The 18778-nt window shown below is 46.8% G+C and overlaps 1 protein-coding gene across 7 annotated transcripts in view; it reads left to right on the top strand.

The window, feature by feature from the left end:
- The window catches only part of CIT (citron rho-interacting serine/threonine kinase), a 191451-nt gene extending 173739 nt beyond the window's left edge, over nucleotides 1-17712 (top strand). For 5 of the 7 annotated variants that reach the window (XM_003832401.4, XM_008957793.3, XM_034934622.2 and 2 more), the window contains 7 exons: nucleotides 1593-1701; nucleotides 1799-1927; nucleotides 2695-2775; nucleotides 5471-5549; nucleotides 5687-5866; nucleotides 13069-13372; nucleotides 15249-17712. In XM_003832401.4, coding sequence (XP_003832449.1) covers nucleotides 1593-1701; nucleotides 1799-1927; nucleotides 2695-2775; nucleotides 5471-5549; nucleotides 5687-5866; nucleotides 13069-13372; nucleotides 15249-15272 — 906 coding nt within the window. In that variant the 3' untranslated portion in view covers nucleotides 15273-17712. The remainder of the gene's footprint in view (nucleotides 1-1592; nucleotides 1702-1798; nucleotides 1928-2694; nucleotides 2776-5470; nucleotides 5550-5686; nucleotides 5867-13068; nucleotides 13373-15248) is intronic. The other 2 variants (XM_055096242.1, XM_055096241.1) reach the window with 1 other exon arrangement.
- The last annotated feature ends 1066 nt before the right edge of the window (nucleotides 17713-18778 follow it).

Raw genomic sequence — 18778 nt, 5'->3', positions numbered from 1 at the left:
ACTTGGGAGGCAGAGGCAGGAGAATTGCATAAACGTGGGAGGTGGAAGTTGCAGTGAACCGAGATTGCACTACTGCACTCCAGCCTGGGCAACAGAGCAAGACTCCATCTCAAAAAAAAAAAAAAAAAAGTGAAATGAAGGGTGAATAATATATAAGGGTCATTACCTGTTAGAGAAACTGTTCCATTCTGGGCAGGGTGGTGTTAGTTTAGTTGGTGTGTTCATTGGGTGCCCACCCTGTAAGGGACTGAACTGGCTGTTTTACAAGCACCTTTCACCACAGTTCTGAAAAGCAGAGACAGTTATTCCCAATTTTCAGGTAAGACAACTGAGGCTGGCAGAAAATCCTCAGTTACAAAGTTGAGACCAGAACTGAAGTTTGATTTTTTTTCCTACCATTTCACTATATCGTGCTTCCTCAAAGTTTTCCCATACTTAGTAGGTGACCAAGAAATATTCAGTGATGATGATAATGCTCACTAGAATTTGAACTGTTAGCTTCAGGAAAATTCTCAGAAATCATTGCTTCTTTATGATTCCCGGCCACACATTTTGAATAGGTGTGCCTGGTTTTTTGATGACATTAGGATTGGCCTAAAAACAACTAAAAATAATCAGGAAGCAGGTAATTAAGATGACAATAATGATGATCATGATGATGACTGCATAGGTAATATAGGTTCAAACTAGAAACTTGGAAGCTAGCAAAAAGAAGGAAACCAAAACCATTGCTGCTGACCACCACTGTTAATAGTTGTTGTATTTTTCCTGTCTTATTTTTCCTGTGATAACAATGTTGTATTGTTCAAGATCTGTCTCTTCATTGGAATGCTGTTTCTTTCTTTTCTTTCTTTTTTTTTTTGAGACAGAGTTTTGCTCTTGTCGCCCAGGCTGTAGTGCAATGGCACTATCTCAGCCCACTGCAACCTCTGCCTCCCGGGTTTGAGCGATTCTCCTGCCTCAGCCTCCTGAGTAGCTGGGATCACAGGTGCACACCACCACACCTGGCTAATTTTTTGTATTTTTAGTAGAGACGGGGTTTCATCATGTTGGCTACACTGGTCTCGAACTCCTGACCTCAGGTGATCCACCTGCCTCAGCCTCCCAAAGTGCTGGGATTACAGATGTGAGCTACTGCGCCCAGCCTGGAATGGTGTTTCTGACCCCATCTTTTTTTGGCTGCAGTTTGACCTTGTTTTCTTAGTTTTGGGTTGCATGGAACAATAGGAAGAGATAACAAATGGATCACTGTTCATCCTGAGAGGCATGAAAGGTGAATGGGGCGTGTGCAGTGGCTCAAGCTTGTAATTCTAATGCTTTGGGAGGCTGAGGTGGGAGGATTGCTTGAGCCCAGCGGTTTGAGGCTGCAGTGAGCTATGATCGCACCACTGCACTCTAACCTAGGTGACAGAGCGAGATCTTGTCTCCAAAAAAAAAAAAAAGATGAATGGCTTTCTATGACAACGTGAACAAGCTTGGTGACAATGTTCTCCAGGGCTTGGCTAGATGCTGTAGGCAGAAGCAGAACAGCTGTGGACCTTGGCTGCCCTGTGTTACCTCTCACGTCCTTCTCTTCTGCTCTCATGTCTCAGGAGATAGAGACCTCAGAGCCCTGCAGCTGTATCCACTTCACCAATTACAGTATCCTCATTGGAACCAATAAATTCTACGAAATCGACATGAAGCAGTACACGCTCGAGGGTAGGACCCACCTCCTCTTTCCCACCCACCCATGGCTCAGGCCGCGCTGAGACTCAGAACTCACTCCTGAAGCCCCGCTTCTCGCCTGCCTTTACAGAATTCCTGGATAAGAATGACCATTCCTTGGCACCTGCTGTGTTTGCCGCCTCTTCCAACAGCTTCCCTGTCTCAATCGTGCAGGTGAACAGCGCAGGGCAGCGAGAGGAGTACTTGCTGTGTTTCCACGGTGAGTCGTGGCTGCGCCCACTGCCCTTTTGGGTCCTCATGGACACTAGGGACCCATGAGGGGTTGGAGGAGGGTACATGGAGCTCTGGGGCAGGATAGGTTTGACTAGGGGTACAGAGAATGTCCTTCCAGCACCACCAAGTCCCCTTGGGGATGCTCCTCTCCATCACCAGATACTAGCGTGGTCTAACTTTATCACATTCTCTCCAAAGAGCAGGCAGTTTTTTCCTCATCCATCCCTTGCCTTTCTTTCTCTCCCTTTCCTTTCTCTTACTCTGTCCTCATTTCATCCTGCCCTCCCTTCCCCTCCCTTTCCATCCTTCTATCTGTCTTTTTCTTTGTTTCATTCTTTCTTTTCTTTCTTTCTTGGGTCCTCCCCTCCCCCTCCCCATCCCCTCCCTCCCCTCCCCCTTCCCTTCTTTCCTGAGTCTTTCCGTCTTTCCCTGTCTGTCCTCCTTCCTCCGGATCGCTTCATTCCCCTCTCTCTCTGTCTCTTTCTCTTTCCCTCTCCTCCTCTTATTCCTTTCCTTCTTTTCACTTGAGTTCTCTTTCTTTAATAAAATTTAATAAATTAAATTAAATTTAAAAAGTCCCTCATTTTTAATAAAGCTGAGAGCTGGCTCAGCAGAGAGCCTCTGGTTTTCACAGTCAGTCCCATCTGGCCAGGGGTCCCTGGGCTCTGCTCCTCATTCTTCCATCACCATGTGTGTCGCTGATGCCCCTGCTCTTGGCTGTGCTAATGCCCACGTGCTCTTGACACCTTGCAGAATTTGGAGTGTTCGTGGATTCTTACGGAAGACGTAGCCGCACAGACGATCTCAAGTGGAGTCGCTTACCTTTGGCCTTTGGTACGTGAGGCTCAGTGTGGGGGCTTCTCTTTTGCCAGCAGCTGGTGTCCTGGAAAAGAATTGCATCCGGGTGCGGTGGCTCACGCCTGTAATCCCAACACTTTGGGAGGCCGAGGCAGGTGGATCATGAGGTCAGGAGTTTGAGCCCAGCCTGACCAACATGGCGAAACCCCATTTCTACTAAAAATACAAAAATTAGCCAGGCATGGTGGCATGTGCCTGTAGTCCCAGCTACTCAGGAAGCTGAGGCAGGAGAATTGCTTGAACCCAGGAGGCGGAGGTTGCAGTGAGCTGAGATCACACCACTGCACTCCAGCCTGGGTGACAAAGCGAGACTCTGTCTCAAAAAAACAACAAAAAAAAACCGCAATTGCAAGTGGAAATTTTTTTCTTTTTTGGCCTAAGCACTGTGCATGTGAATTCCATTAGATACCAAGTGCCATGTGTAACAGTCACCCGGAGAACTGTTCATGGAAAGATTCTGAGGCTTGATGAAGAGCTGCCTACGCCAGATTCACCAGCCCACAGTCCCAGCCCTGGGAAATATTTGCTAGGCTCTCATGATAGAAAGGAGCCCAATTCCTGTAGATTTATTTCAGTCATTTCCAAAGGCTGCAGAGTGTCCCATGGCATAGCTGAACACCTGTTCACTTAACCAGTTCTAATTAGGCAAAGCAGTAAGGCCATGCCCGTTTTGTTTGTAAGTGTAAACAACACTACGATGAACATCCTTGTACTAATCTTTTTGCACTTGTTAGATAGCACCCCCTGATTATAAGCTCCTAAAAGTGGAACTGTTGGATCAGAGACTAAACACACACATACATACAAGTATGTACATACGTATCTGTGTGAATGTTCTGAAATGCCGTCGTGGCCCAGATACCCTTCGAGGCTATTTTGTTTCTCTCTTGCTGCATAACAAGCCATCTGAAAGCTTAGTGACTTCAAACAACAGCTTATTATTGGCCCCAACTCCGTGGCTTGACTGGACAGTTCTGCTTCATGTGGTATCAGCAGGGCCACTGGGACAACTAGAAAGCCCAAGACAGGCTCACAAACATGGCACGCAATGAGTGCTGGCCATAATGTGGGCGCTCAGCTGCGGCTGGTGGCTGGAGGCCTTGTTGCTTTCCACGCTGGCTTCTTCCAAGAATATAGAAGCAGAAGCTGGCAAGCTTGCTCACTTCCACCACGCTCTACTGGTTAGAGCAGACCGCAGAGTCAGCCCAGATTCAAGGCCAGGGAACTGCACCAGGGCACGCATACCAGAACCCATGACTTTAAAAGTCTAATACCAAGTCTTGCCACAAGGAATAATAGTGCTTTTTCCCTTTAAGGCAGAAAATATTTCCAGTCCTGTGTGCTCTAGTTTCAGTGACACTGTCATACAGAGATAGAGTATTAAGAAGACCAGCAATGTCTAAATATCTGTGAACCCAGTCTTTTTTTTAAAATAGAACCCAGTCTTTTTTTTTTTTTTTTTTTTTTTTTGAGTCGGATTTTCACTCTTGTTGCCCAGGCTGTAGGGCAATGGCACAATCTCAGCTCACTGCAACCTCTACCTCCCGGGTTCAAGTGATTCTCCTGCCTCAGCCTCCCAAGTAGCTGGGATTATAGGTGCCTGTCACCATACCCGGCTAATTTTTTCTATGTTTAGTAGAGACAGGGTTTCACCATGTTGGCCAGGCTGGTCTTGAACTCCTGATCTCAGGTGATCCACCCGCCTCGGCCTCCCAAAGTGCTGGGATTACAGGCATGAGCCACCACGCCCAGCCCGAACCTAGTCTTTTTAAAAATTGAATTCTTTGAAGATGTTTACAATCAGTTTTAAAAGGTATACAATGAAAAGTCTCACCCAGAGAGTCCATCTCCCAAATTCTCCATCGCTATTCCTCCAAAGAAAAAAAAGCTCATATGAGTTTCTTGTCCTTCCAGTACTTTATGCAAATACTAGCACATAAAATATATATATTCTTTTTCCCAGCTTTTTAAAAATCAGTAAGGCAGAATACTTCCCACATGATTCTGAACCTTGCTTTTTGCACTGAGCAGTGTACCTTGGGCATTCTTTCATATCTGTACAAAGAGAGCCTTTTCATGCATGTTTACAGCTGCACAGAATTCCATAGATGTATTATAATTTTTTTTTTTTTTTTTGAGACGGAGTCTCCCTCTGTTGCCCAGGTCGGAGTGCAGTGGTGCCATCTCAGCTCACTGCAACCTCTGCCTCTTGGGTTCAAGTGATTCTCCCGCCTCAGCCTCCTGAGTAGCTGGGATTACAGGTGTACACCACCATGCCTGGCTAATTTTTGTATTTTTAGTAGAGATGGGGTTTCACCATGTTGGCCAGGCTGGTCTCGAACTCCTGACTTCAGGTGATCCACCTGCCTTGGCCTCCCAAAGTGCTGGGATTACAGGCGTGAGCCACCACGCCCAGCCAGATGTATTATAATGTATTTAGCCAATCCCTACACTGTACACTTGAGTTGTTTTCCATCTTCTGCTGTAACAAACCACACGGCAGTGAATATCCTCGAACATGCATGACTGTTCTGGCGCATAGATATGTATTTGTTGGGTGAGTTGCTTTACACAGGATTGCTGGGTCAAAGAATGCATTGCGGCCAGATTTTGATTTTCCCTCTTTTCACCATTCTTTGGCCCACACTGTGCCTGCATGGTGATCACACAGCCTACAGAGAACCCTATCTGTTTGTGACCCACTTCAACTCACTCGAAGTAATTGAGATCCAGGCACGCTCCTCAGCAGGGTAAGCATTGTCCTCCCATGCGTGGAAAACTTCAGCTATTGGGGTAGGTGTTGGGGCCGGCTGCATGTTCCTTCCTAACTTGCCTAGCAACGGAGGTAGCCTGCAATGAAGGTAACTGGAACTCTGGGACTCTGCAGGACCCCTGCCCGAGCGTACCTGGACATCCCGAACCCACGCTACCTGGGCCCTGCCATTTCCTCCGGAGCGATTTACTTGGCGTCCTCATACCAGGATAAATTAAGGGTCATTTGCTGCAAGGGAAACCTCGTGAAGGAGTCCGGCACTGAACACCACCGGGGCCCGTCCACCTCCCGCAGGTAACCAGCTTCTCCTCTTCCTCAGTACCAGGGGCAACGTGCTTTTCTGCAAGGCAGAAGGAAGTGATACTAAACCAGTGGAATGTTTCCCAATCTTCACTTTGTTCTTAAGCTCAAACCATTCATTTGTTTGCGATCTGCGGCACTGAAATAACACAGACCATTATGAGCATCAGGAGAATTAGAAAATACCACCTTGCAAAAGTCAGAGGGGAGAGGTCTGATCTTTCTCTCCTGGGTATTTTCATTGGCTTGGTGAGAAATGGAGCACAAATTAGGCATTTATTGCTTTAGCAGGTATTCTGCGGTGCTAGTTGTTGGGCTTGTGGGGGAGGGAGAATGGTGAATAAAGCAGACGTAGCCCCTCCCTGATGGCACTCACAGCGCAGTGGGAGAGATGCTGGCAATCAGAGATTAAGGCATGGAAGGATGAGGCCCTGGTGGGGTGGTTGAAAGCCTGGACGTGGAGGTGAGGGAGGATTTCCCATCAGATACGAGGTGGGGGCAGGGAGACCAGTGAGGGGTGCTCAGGCAGGAGGGAAGGCAAGCCATGCCTGGAGGTCCAGAGGTGTGAGGTCGTGAGAGCAGGTCAGGGACTCCTGGCCAGCCTCGTGCCTTCCCTGGAATGCGAGACCTCCTGAACAGGATTGGACTCAAACAGCCATTGATAAAGAAGCAGTTAAATAAATTAAAGTACAGCCCTGGGAAGGAATGTTGTGCAGGCATCTGGGGAAAAGAATGAAGAACTCACACTGACATGGAGCAATCGCCAAGACACATCAAGGTACAGGAGAGTATGCAGATATGCTGCCACTTGTATTAAAAAGGAGGGGAGGTGGTGAGGTGGCTCACACCTGTAATCCCAGCACTTTGGGAGATGAGGGCCGGCAGATCACTTGAGCCCAGGAGTTCAAGACCAGCCTGGGCAATGTGGTAAAACCCCATCTCTACAAAAAATACAAAAATTAGCCAGGTGTGGTGGTGTGTGCCTGTAATCCCGGCTACTCTGGAGGCTGAGGTGGCGGGGACTGCTGGAGCCCGGGAGGCGGAGGTTGCCGTGAGCTGAGATCACACCACTGTACTCCAGCCTGGGCACAGAGTGAGACCCTATCTCAAAACCAAAAAAGGATGGGAAGGGCACTTCCAGAATTTCAGAGTAAGGATCTCTGATAACCTGTTTCTCCATAAAAGCAATGGGACCACTGGCAATTATCAAAATCAACTTTTCAGAGCTCTGGAAATTAACCCTAGCCCTCTGAGTGGTCTCTGTCAAGGCAGAGTCAAACCAAAAGAGTCAGGAGCACATGGGTATTTGGCACCTCTGCTTTTCCAGCAAGTTCCTGGGATCAAAACCACATTGAACAAGCATGTTCCAAAAAAAGGCCTCTTCTTAAAAGGCATTCTTTTTAAATTTTACTTCTTTTTGAATTGATAATCTAACCACAGGGCACAGAATTCAAAGGATAAGGAAGGTGTACAGTACAGAGCCTCTCTTCTGGGTCTCTCTTGCCTCCTAACTCTCCTCACTCCCTCTCCCCAGGTCCCCACCTGGGAAGGAACCAATTTTTTGAAGTTTTTGTGTTTCTGTTTAGGGATCCTTTATGCCGATACAGCCAGCCCTCTCTGTCTATAGGTTATGCCTCTGTAGATTCAATAAACCATGGATTGAAAATATTTGAAAAAATAATTGTGTTTGTACTGCACATGTTCAAGCTTTTACAAATTGTCATTATTCCCTAAACAATATAGTATAACAGCTATTTACAGAGCATTTACATTGTATTAGGTGTTATAAGTAATCTAGAGATGATTTAAAGTGTACAACAGGATGTGTGTAGGTTATATGCAAATACACTCCCCCTACTTTTTTTTGGGACAGGGTCTCTGTCATCTAAGCTGGAATGCAGTGGTACCAGCTCACTGCAGCCTCGACCTCTGGGCTCAGGTGATCCTCCCACCTCAGCCTGATGAGTAGCTGGGATTACAGGTGTGCGCCACCACACCCAGCTAATTTTTGTATTTTTTGTAGAGATGGAGTTTTACCATGTTGCCCAGGCTGGTCTCAAACTCCTGGGCTCAAGTGATCTGCCCGCCTTGGCCTCCCAAAGTGCTAGGTTTATAGGCATGAAGCACTGCGTCTGGTCCTACACCATTTCATATAAGAGATGTGAACATCCATAGATTTTGGTACCCACAGGAAGTCCTGGAAGCAGTCCCCCAGGCCACCAAGGGACAACTGTACAACCAAATGTACAGTCAGATCCACTGCCCTGAGAATGGGTCTTTTCCACGGAGCGTCGCTAGGCAGGTCAGATAGCAACAGTTTTCTGGGGATGGGGCTTTTTGGGGAGCTTCAATCCTGATCTGCTCCCTCCAGTGGCTACTAGACTGCTGGTTTTCACAGCTACCGTGGTTCCAAGGACATTGGTTTCAACTGTTCCGCAGATCTGGGGAGAGCGGAGTGGGTATGGGGCAAGTTGAATGTCACAAAACATTCGGTTCTTGCTGAGATTCCTTTGTTTTTCTTGCATAAACACTCTTTGAATTGTTGCAGGCCTTTTTTGCAACATGCTTGTTCAGTGTGGTTTTGATCCCAGGAACTTGCTGGAAAAGCAGAGGTGCCAAATACCCACGTGCTCCTGACTCTTTTGGTTTGACCCTGCCTCGAGAGTGGCCGCGCAAAGGGCTAGGGTTAATTTCTAGAGCTCTGAAAAGTTGCTTTTGACAACTGCCAGTGATCTTGTTGCTTTTATGGAGAAACAGGTTGTGAGAGGTCCTTAGTCTGGCATTCTGGAAGTGCCCTTCCCCTCCTTGTTTATTTATTTTTTATTTTTATTTATTTATTTATTTTCGAGGTAGGGTCTCACTCTGTGCCCAGGCTGGAGCACAGTGGTGTGATCTCGGCTCACTGTAATCTCCGCCTCCTGGGCTCAAGAGAGCCCCCGACTTCAGCCTCCCCCCGAGTAGCTGGGACTACAGGCGCCCGCCACCACACCTGGCTAATTTTTGTATTTTTTGTAGAGACAGGGTTTTACCACATTGCCCAGGCTGGTCTTGAACTCCTGGGCTCAAGCAATTTGCCTGCCCTGGCCTCCCAAAGTGCTGGGATTACAGGTGTGAGCCGCTACACGCAACCACCCCTCCTTTTTAATACAAGTGGCAGCATATTCTGCATACTCTCCTGTACCTTGATGTGTCTTGGCGATTGCTCCGTGTCAGTGTGAGAAGCAGTTATTCATTCATTTCTCCCCAGATGCCTGCACAACCTTCCTTATCAGGGCTGTACCTTAATTGGTTTAACTGCTTCTTCATTAATGGCTGTTTGAGTTGTCTCCAATCTGTTGCTGCAATAAATGACTTTCTCCTTACATCATTTTACATGCTGAGGAATCTATCTGTAGGATAAATTCCTAGAAAAGTGTGGGTGAATGGGTGACGGCTGATGTGGATTTGTAAATCTGATGGACAGTGTGGAGTTTTCTGCCCTGAAGGCTTCTCCCATTTGCCATCCCACCAGCTGCGTGTGGAAGTGGGACTGGCCTTGTCTTGACACAGTGCTAGGAGCTAGATCCAGCTCGAGGTGTAGGAAGTTTGAAACCTTGGCCTGCAAAGAAGGTCTGAGATTATTTAACCCCGGGAATAAATGACCTAAGATAATCTTCTGGATTATTATAAGGTGTGTCTACCTTATAAATAGTTATGTGGACTCCATACCATGTGCCTGACATAATGTCTATGGCTGGGGATACAGAGATGTAGAAAGCATGTTCTTATATTCCAGGAGCCCATAATTTGGTGGAAGAACCACAACTAATATTACAAAATACCAAGATCTTGGGCAAGACTGTCTTAATGAATAATCTCTCTTTTGTTGATGTATAGGAGTTAATTAATCTGAAATGTTTGGTTAGTGTGGTTTTAACCTGAGGAACTTGCTGAAAAACCAGAAGTGCCAATAATTAAATGTTCCTAACTCTTGGCTTGGCCCTGCTTCAAGAGTGACTGCTCAGTGCACCACAGTCCTCCCCTGAAAATGTCTAGATCTTTTTTAAGTAGTTCCCAAGTCATGCCAGAAACACATTGAAATATTGTGATTAGATTTTTTTCCTCCGTTGCCTCACTGGATAGGTGGCCAGGCACCTTGCTTTTGAGATTATATAGTCTCTCAAAGGAGTTGCTTACTGTGCGATCAAAACAGTTCCAGTTCCTGAGAACGAGGGGCAGAAAAGTGTTTGCTTTCCTGTGGCATGTCTGGAAAATCAGTAGTTGGTTATCTCTTGGCTTATAGAACGATCTTTTGGTCGCTGACTTCTTTGGGCAGTTGAGAATGTAGAAGGTTGGCTTTCTGGGTCTGATTCACTGCAGGCTTCGTTGCCCTGGTCTGTTTAGCAGAGCAGGAAACGTAACTCCTTGCCAAAAAACCATAAAATTGATGTGGTAGATTATGGGTCATTAATGGATAAGGAGATGGAAGACTGCCCACTTGGCTTGGAATGACGGGTGTGTTCCTTCCTCCCGTTAATCTCAGCTGACGTCCTGAATGGCCTTCCCTTGAGCAATCCTTCTTCCCCTGGCCAGTGAGCACCCTCTCATTTGTTTTATGATAGTTCCTTGTGGACACATCTTATCATTTCTTTTCCATTACAAGTAGGCTTAATGTAGTTCTCCTACTCGGAATTTATTTTTTTGTTTGTCTTCCAGATTTCAAAGCCATATGGCTAGAGATGAATATAAACCTTGATTTCAAGATGTTGAAATCTGAGTTATCTTAAATCTTACTGCTGCAGAGACAGGGGTTCTGGCCTTCTGAGCATCCGTTGTCTGAATCTCCAAACGTTACAGTTGCATGGGAAAGCAAGAGCATGGCATGAAACTATTCACTATGAACTGAGCCCTTATGAAATTATCTCTGCACACCAACTTCTCTGTTATATTGTAGAGGAGGAATTGGCAAACTTTTTCTGCACAGGTTTAGATGGTAAATATTTTCGGCTTTGTGAGCCATATGGTCTCTGTCTCAGCTGCTCAACCCTGTTGTGGTCATGCGGAAGCAGCTGTAAGACAATGCATAACCAGATGGGCATGGCTTCATTCCAATAAAACTTTATTTATAAAAACAAGCATCTTCCGGATTTGGCCCTCAAGCCTGTTCTAGAGTCTCTCCTTCCACAATAAACACTGTCTTTGCTATCACTTCTCAATTATGGACGTTGACAGAAGAGGTTCTGATACAGTTAGACCAATAATTGAAGAAAGAAATGAACAAGTTGATAAAATTATAGCCTCTTCCAATGAGAAGGATTTAAATATCAAGGATTAAGATAGTCCTTTGGGAAAACACTTTTCTTGTTTTAATTTTTAGTTTTAGTTTTTTAGAAGCGGGGTCTTGCCATATTGCCCGGGCTGGTCTTGAACTCCTGGGCTCAAGCAATTCTCCTTCCTTAGCCTTCCTAATAATAGCTAGGACTACAGGCATGCATCACTGTGCCCGGCTTTTTCAAATATTTTTGAAGAGCCTTCTTTAGGATCTCACTGCAAAAGTCCAATGTGTCCAACGTTGGTGTCAGAGCATGTTAGCAACAATTTTGTTGAGACAATTAGCACAAAACAAATCATTCTGTGATTCATGCTTGGTTCATTTTTGGAATCAGCATGTAATTGCATTGTAATTTAAATACTAAAAATATCTAGCATAAAATAAGTTTATATTCCAAGATAAAGCCTCAATCAAACAAAATATGTTTTCAAGTAATATTCACTGTAATTTTTTTCCCCCATTTTAAGTAGGGCCTTTTCCAAGCACAAATTATGCTGAGATAATAGGGACCCTAGTACTTTTAGAGCTGATCAAGGGTGGGAAAGAATTGACTCAGAAGGCCACATTTCAGTTCTCTCTGTGTTTGTAGGTCTTACTACATCTTCAGAGAGGGAGTTTGGCCCCTGGGTCTGCTGAAATCTTCATTTGAAATATCCAGGCCAGGAGTGGGTGGAGGATTGGGTTGGGTTGTACAAAAAGGCCCCAGTGTTTTCAACTGTTTGGTTACTAATTATCAACCTTTGAGGCCTGGGACGTTTTCTGAGCCCGCTCTACTTTGTCTGCCCTGCTCAGTTTCCTGACTCTATCAGGCCTGATCCCTACACCTCTCGGTCGTCTTATTGTCATGACTGAGAACCATCCACCTTCTGAGCATCTGCATTTGCATCAGGTGTCAGAGACTCTTGGAAAGCCACATGGGGGCAGAGGTGACCAAACACCAGGCCCAGGAGTGGGACAGACATGGCAGTTAACAGTGATCAGTACAGGGTTTCTCCAAACTGCTTCCTTGCACTGAGGGCCTTTGTGGGTCCCTGACTTCTGGGTCTTAGTAGGCTGACCTCCTAGTTGATGACTTCCTTCTGTGCCTTCTAGGCTCTGGGAAATAGTAGGTCAGTAGGATATTATGTGGGGCTTATGACATCAAACTGGTCTTTTTTTTTTTTTTTTTGAGACGGAGTCTTGCTCTGTCACTTAGGCTGGAGTGCGGTGGTCCGATCTTGGCTCACTGCAACCTCCGCCTCCCCAGTTCAAGCAATTCTCCTGCCCCAGCCTCCTGAGTAGCTGGGACTACAGGCGCACGCCAACACGCCCGGCTAATTTTTGTATTTTTAGTAGAGACGGGGTTTCACCATGTTGGCCAGGCTGGCCTCGATCTCCTGACCTCGTGATCCACCCACCTCAGCCTCCCAAAGTGCTGGGATTACAGGTGTGCGCCACTGCACCCGGCCTATCAAACTGGTCTTTATTGGAATCCCAGCTCTACCACTCATTAGCTCAGGCAAGTCACCTAACTCCTGTCTGTCCCCATTTTCTTGCCTGTACAGTGAGGGTCATGCTTGTTCATAGCTCAAAAGCTGCTGTGATGATTTAATGAGATAATGAGAGATGGCAGATGAAGAACTTAGCACAGGCCTGGCACACAGTAGGTGCTCAGTAAATGAAAGCCTGCGCTGAGGAAGGTGGGTTGTCTTTTGTTGCCATCTTTGCTCTCTTCCCTGTCTTTGCTACCAAAATCAAATGCAGGCAAAGTCCAAAGAACTCCAGGTCTAATCTCTTGATAATCAGTGGTGAGGCTGGGTCAAGGAGGGGGTTGCTCAGGTGAGAAGGAAAATGCCCCTCTGGGGTTGTGGCCTCGCAGCTCCCTACGTTCCTCTTGTGTCGCCAGCAGCCCCAACAAGCGAGGCCCGCCCACGTACAACGAGCACATCACCAAGCGCGTGGCCTCCAGCCCAGCGCCGCCCGAAGGCCCCAGCCACCCGCGAGAGCCAAGCACACCCCACCGCTACCGCGAGGGGCGGACCGAGCTGCGCAGGGACAAGTCTCCTGGCCGCCCCCTGGAGCGAGAGAAGTCCCCGGGCCGGATGCTCAGCACGCGGAGAGAGCGGTCCCCCGGGAGGCTGTTTGAAGACAGCAGCAGGGGCCGGCTGCCTGCGGGAGCCGTGAGGACCCCGCTGTCCCAGGTGAACAAGGTGAGGCAGCATTCCGAGGCCTGTGTGTCTGTTGCGGAGGCCAGGAGTGACTTGGGGAACTGAGGCCCCCACGGGGCCACTGTTGTTTAAAAAAGGAACTCCATGACTGTAATTCAGACTTTGTGAGACACAGGAATTTAGGAAGAAAATGTACCTTAAGAAATAGCTTCCTGGCCGGGCGTGGTGGCTCACGCCTGCAATCCCAGCACTTTGGGAGGCCGAGGCGGGTGGATCACGAGGTCAGGAGATCGAGACCATCCTGGCTAACACGGTGAAACCCCGTCTCTACTAAAAAAATACAAAAAATTAGCCGGGTGTGGTAGCGGGCGCCTGTAGTCCCAGCTACTTGGGAGGCTGAGGCAGGAGAATGGCGTGAACCCCGGAGGGCGGAGCTTGCAGTGAGCTGAGATCGCGCCACTGCACTCCAGCCTGGGTGACAGAGCGAGACTCCGTCTTAAAAAAAAAAAAAAAGAGCTTCCTAAGCAAATGGATAACGTGTGTGTAATTAAAAAGGAAAATATGTATGCGTATAACTCAAAATATAATAGCTACCAAAAAATGTTTTCCCTTCTCCAGAGGCAAGTGGTAGCAGTTTCTAGAGATATTCTGTGTGTACCAGCAAATATATATGTGTGCTCTCCTTTTGAAACCCAAATGATAGCATCCTATATGAAATGTTGCATGCTTTTTTCAAACACACATATAGATTCACACACATACACACATATTCTTTTTTTTTTTTTTTTTTCTTTTGAGAGACAGCGTCTTGCTCTGTTACCCAGGCTGGAGTGCAGTGACGTGATTATAGCTCACGGCAGCCTCAAACTCCTGGGCTCAAGTGATCCTCTCACTTCAGCCTCCTGAGTAGCTGGGAATATGGGCTGTAGCTACCACGTCTGGCTAACTTTTTCCCCCACTTTTTGTTTGTTTGTTTGTTTTGTTTTGTTTTAGAGACAGGGTCTTACTATGTTGCCCAGGCTGGAGTGCAGTGGTGTGATCATAGCTCACCACGGCCTTGAACTTCTGGGCTCAAGTGATCCTCCAGCCTCAGCCTCCTGAATAGCTGCGACTATAGGCTCAAGCCACCATCTGTCTGATTCCCACCCCCACCCCCGGCCCTTTTTATTTTTTTTAGAGACATAATGTCGCTATGTTGCCCAGGCTGGTCTTGAACTCCTGGGCTCAAGCAATCCTCCCACCTTGGCCTCCGAAAATGCTGGGATTACAGGCGTGAGTCACCACGCTCAGCCCACACACGTGTATATATAAATTGTTTTTCTGGAAGGCTACACAGAAAGTGTTCACAGTGGTTGCCTTCCAGAAGAACTTTGAACTTTTGGAAATGTTTAAATCATGTGCATGAATGATCTGTGTAATTTTAGGTTTGTGATCGAGGAGAGGGATGGGTGTTGAAGACCAGGGGCTCCCCCAGGCAGGGCATGGCTCAAGTGCTTGGTGCCTCCTTAGCAGGCTAAGCAGGTCAAGGAGCCACCTTTCTGCCATTTGGGGCTGATTTTCTGGGTGGCATTCTCCTTCTGATGCCACCTGCAGTTCACCTGCTGGTAAAGAAAGAAGGAAACACCATCCATATGGCTTCTTATCCCTCCCAATTGACCGATGAAACTGTGTATGTGCATGTGTGTGTATCACATGCTTACAGCATCGCAGGTACACACACGGCTTTGGGATTTTCCAGTGAGTTTCACTCCCTGGCTTCCCCAGGCTCTGGAGCGGGTGCTGCCCTGCCAAGCACTCACTGCTAGCTGCTGAAGGGGATAGCCCAGGGGCTGCAGATTCCCATTTGCATCATGCAAGGTGAGCACAGCAACTTCTGGCCTCGGATGGCTAACACTCCTCCTCCTTATTTCACTCCTAGGTCTGGGACCAGTCTTCAGTATAAATCTCAGCCAGAAAAACCAACTCCTCATCTTGATCTGCAGGAAAACACCAAACACACTATGGAACTCTGCTGATGGGGACCCAAGCGCCCACGTGCTCAGCCACCCTCTGGCTCAGCGGGGCCCAGACCCACCTCGGCACGGACACCCCTGTCTCCAGGAGGGGCAGGTGGCTGAGGCTCTTCGGAGCTGTCAGCGCCTGGTGCCTGCCCTGGGCACCTCCCTGCAGTCATCTCTTTGCACTTTGTTACTCTTTCAAAGCATTCACAAACTTTTGTACCTAGCTCTAGCCTGTACCAGTTAGTTCATCAAAGGAAACCAACCGGGATGCTAACTACAACATGGTTAGAATCCTAATTAGCTACTTTAAGATCCTAGGATTGGTTGGTTTTTCTTTTTTTTTTTCTCTTTGTTTCTTTCCTTTTTTTTTTTTTTAAGACAACAGAATTCTTAATAGATTTGAATAGCGACGTATTTCCTGTTGTAGTCATTTTTAGCTCGACCACATCATCAGGTCTTTGCCACCGAGGCACAGTGTAGAAGAGTCCCGGTCAGTTGGCCAACCTCCCGCAGCCAAGTAGGTTCATCCTTGTTCCTGTTCATTCTCATAGATGGCCCTGCTTTCCCCAGGGTGACATCGTAGCCAAATGTTTACTGTTTTCATTGCCTTTTATGGCCTTGACGACTTCCCCTCCCACCAGCTGAGAATGTATGGAGGTCATCGGGGCCTCAGCTCGGAGGCAGTGACTTGGGGCCAAGGGACCTCGAGACGCTTTCCTTCCCCACCCCCCAGCATCATCTCCCCAGCCTGCTGTTCCCGCTTTCCGTATAGCTTTGGCCAGGAAAGCATGCAATAGACTTGCTCGGAGCCCAGCACTCCTGGGTCTCGGGGTCGGGGAGGGGACGGGGGCACCCACTTCCTTGTCTGTGACGGCGTGTTGTTCCCCACTCTGGGATGGGGAAGAGGCCCGTCGGGAGTTCTGCATGGCAGTTCACTGCATGTGCTGCCCCCTTGGGTTGCTCTGCCAATGTATTAATACCATCCCATAGCTCCTGCCAAATCGAGACCCTCTGACGACTTGCCGACTAACTGGCCACCACAAGCTGCAGTCTGTAGCACTGAACAAACAAAAAACAAAACGCTCAAGCCTTACGACCAGAGAAGGATTTCAGCAAACCACCACCTCCCACTCAGTGTCCCCTCCAAACTTCACACTTCCCTGCCTGCAGAGGATGACTCTGTTCACACCCAATCCAGCGCGGTTCTACCCCACGAAACTGTGACTTTCCAAATGAGCCTTTCCCTAGGGCTAGACCTAAGACCAGGAAGTTTGAGAAAGCAGCCGCAGCTCAACTCTTCCAGCTCCGCCAGGGTTGGGAAGTCCTTAGGTGCAGTGCGGCTCCCACTGGGTCTGTGGACCCTCCTATTAGAGTACGAAATTCCTGGCAACTGGTATAGAACCAACCTAGAGGCTTTGCAGTTGGCAAGCTGACTCGCGGCCTTATTTCTGCCTTTAATCTCCCACAAGGCATCTGTTGCTTTGGGTCCTCCACGACTCTTAGGCCCGCCTCAACAACCCAGGCACCTCCTAGGTAGGCTCAAAGGTAGACCCGTTTCCACCGCAGCAGGTGAACATGACCGTGTTTTCAACTGTGTCCACAGTTCAGATCCCTTTCCAGATTGCAACCTGGCCTGCATCCCAGCTCCTTCCTGCTCGTGTCTTAACCTAAGTGCTTTCTTGTTTGAAACGCCTACAAACCTCCATGTGGTAGCTCCTTTGGCAGATGTCCTGCTGTGGCGTTTTATGTGTTGCTTGGAGTCTGTGGGGTCGTACTCCCTCCCCTCCTGTCCCCAGGGCAGATTTGATTGAATGTTTGCTGAAGTTTTTGTCTCTTGGTCCACAGTATTTGGAAAGGTCACTGAAAATGGGTCTTTCAGTCTTGGCATTTCATTTAGGATCTCCATGAGAAATGGGCTTCTTGAGCCCTGAAAATGTATATTGTGTGTCTCATCTGTGAACTGCTTTCTGCTATATAGAACTAGCTCAAAAGACTGTACATATTTACAAGAAACTTTATATTCGTAAAAAAAAAAAAAGAGGAAATTGAATTGGTTTCTACTTTTTTATTGTAAAAGGTGCATTTTTCAACACTTACTTTTGGTTTCAATGGTGGTAGTTGTGGACAGCCATCTTCACTGGAGGGTGGGGAGCTCCGTGTGACCACCAAGATGCCAGCAGGATATACCGTAACACAAAATTGCTGTCAAAAGCTTATTAGCATCAATCAAGATTCTAGGTCTCCAAAAGTACAGGCTTTTTCTTCATTACCTTTTTTATTCAGAACGAGGAAGAGAACACAAGGAATGATTCAAGATCCACCTTGAGAGGAATGAACTTTGTTGTTGAACAATTAGTGAAATAAAGCAATGATCTAAACTAATGTGTGCTTTAGTGCAATGACCTCTTCTTTTTTTGAGAGACTGTGAAAGAAAAACTATCACCAGCGTGTCAGTGTAGGTGTATTATCATGGATGGGACCTTCTTTACGTTGTGGGGAGGGTTTTCCTCTGGAGTGGGATAGAGGAAGCCACGTGGTGGTTAGGGCACACTGCTATCCTGGAATTAAGCGATTGGTGACATTCTCTGCCAAGAGTTTGACTGTGGAAATTTGGTCAATACTTCCAGTGAACCATGAATTGGCTATTAAGGTCATTTTATAGGACTGCAGAGCTGGAAAGCTCTTCAAGCAGTCACACAGGACATTTGGAAAGGATTACTGAAGAATGGATTACCCATTTCTATAATCAGCTAACCAGGAACAGGTCAGCTCAAGATTTCTTTCATCTATTAAAAGGCCAACTACAATTTAATAATGTAGATTTCTTTGTAGAGAATAATTCAAATCAAAGGTAATTAAAAATGAAAATACTTCCATTTTTAACTAGAGGAACTTTTACAGTCTGCAAGATAAATTTTTTCTCATTCTTTAGTTTGTTAGCATAAACTTGCTCGATCCAGACAAAAGGGTTTTGGCAAATGGTGATGTTTTTGTTTTCATGGTTCCTGTGGGTTGTAGTCTTTGAATTTTTATTTTCTAATGAAGTCGTCTGACCACGGTCAAAATTGGACTCGCAGAGTCGTATCTGTCTTTGTTGCTTGTGATGGGAACCACAGATGCAATTCTGTTCTTTTCGATGTTACTGTTGGGCATGAAAATCTGCCACAAGGTCATAGTTGTAAGAATGAAAATAATTCAGAAGATGAAGAAGTGAAATGTGGAACCTTTCTTTCCTCATAGCATTAGAAAAACATCTGTTAAATATCAACCAAGCATTTCAGTGATTGTCTAGAGGATTGTGGGAGGTCACAGAAAACTTCCAAAGCTAAGTCAACATAGTTTGGTTTCAAAAGGAAGTGCCAAGGAAGAGTGTTTGAACCCTAAGGAATAGCCCGAAAGAAACAACCAACCAATTCCACAGCCACACCGTAAAATGAGGCCTAACTCT

This window comes from Pan paniscus, chromosome 10 (assembly GCF_029289425.2).
Source record: "Pan paniscus chromosome 10, NHGRI_mPanPan1-v2.0_pri, whole genome shotgun sequence".
In the NCBI taxonomy this organism is placed as follows: domain Eukaryota; kingdom Metazoa; phylum Chordata; class Mammalia; order Primates; family Hominidae; genus Pan; species Pan paniscus.
This window is presented reverse-complemented; position numbering and strand designations above follow the sequence as displayed.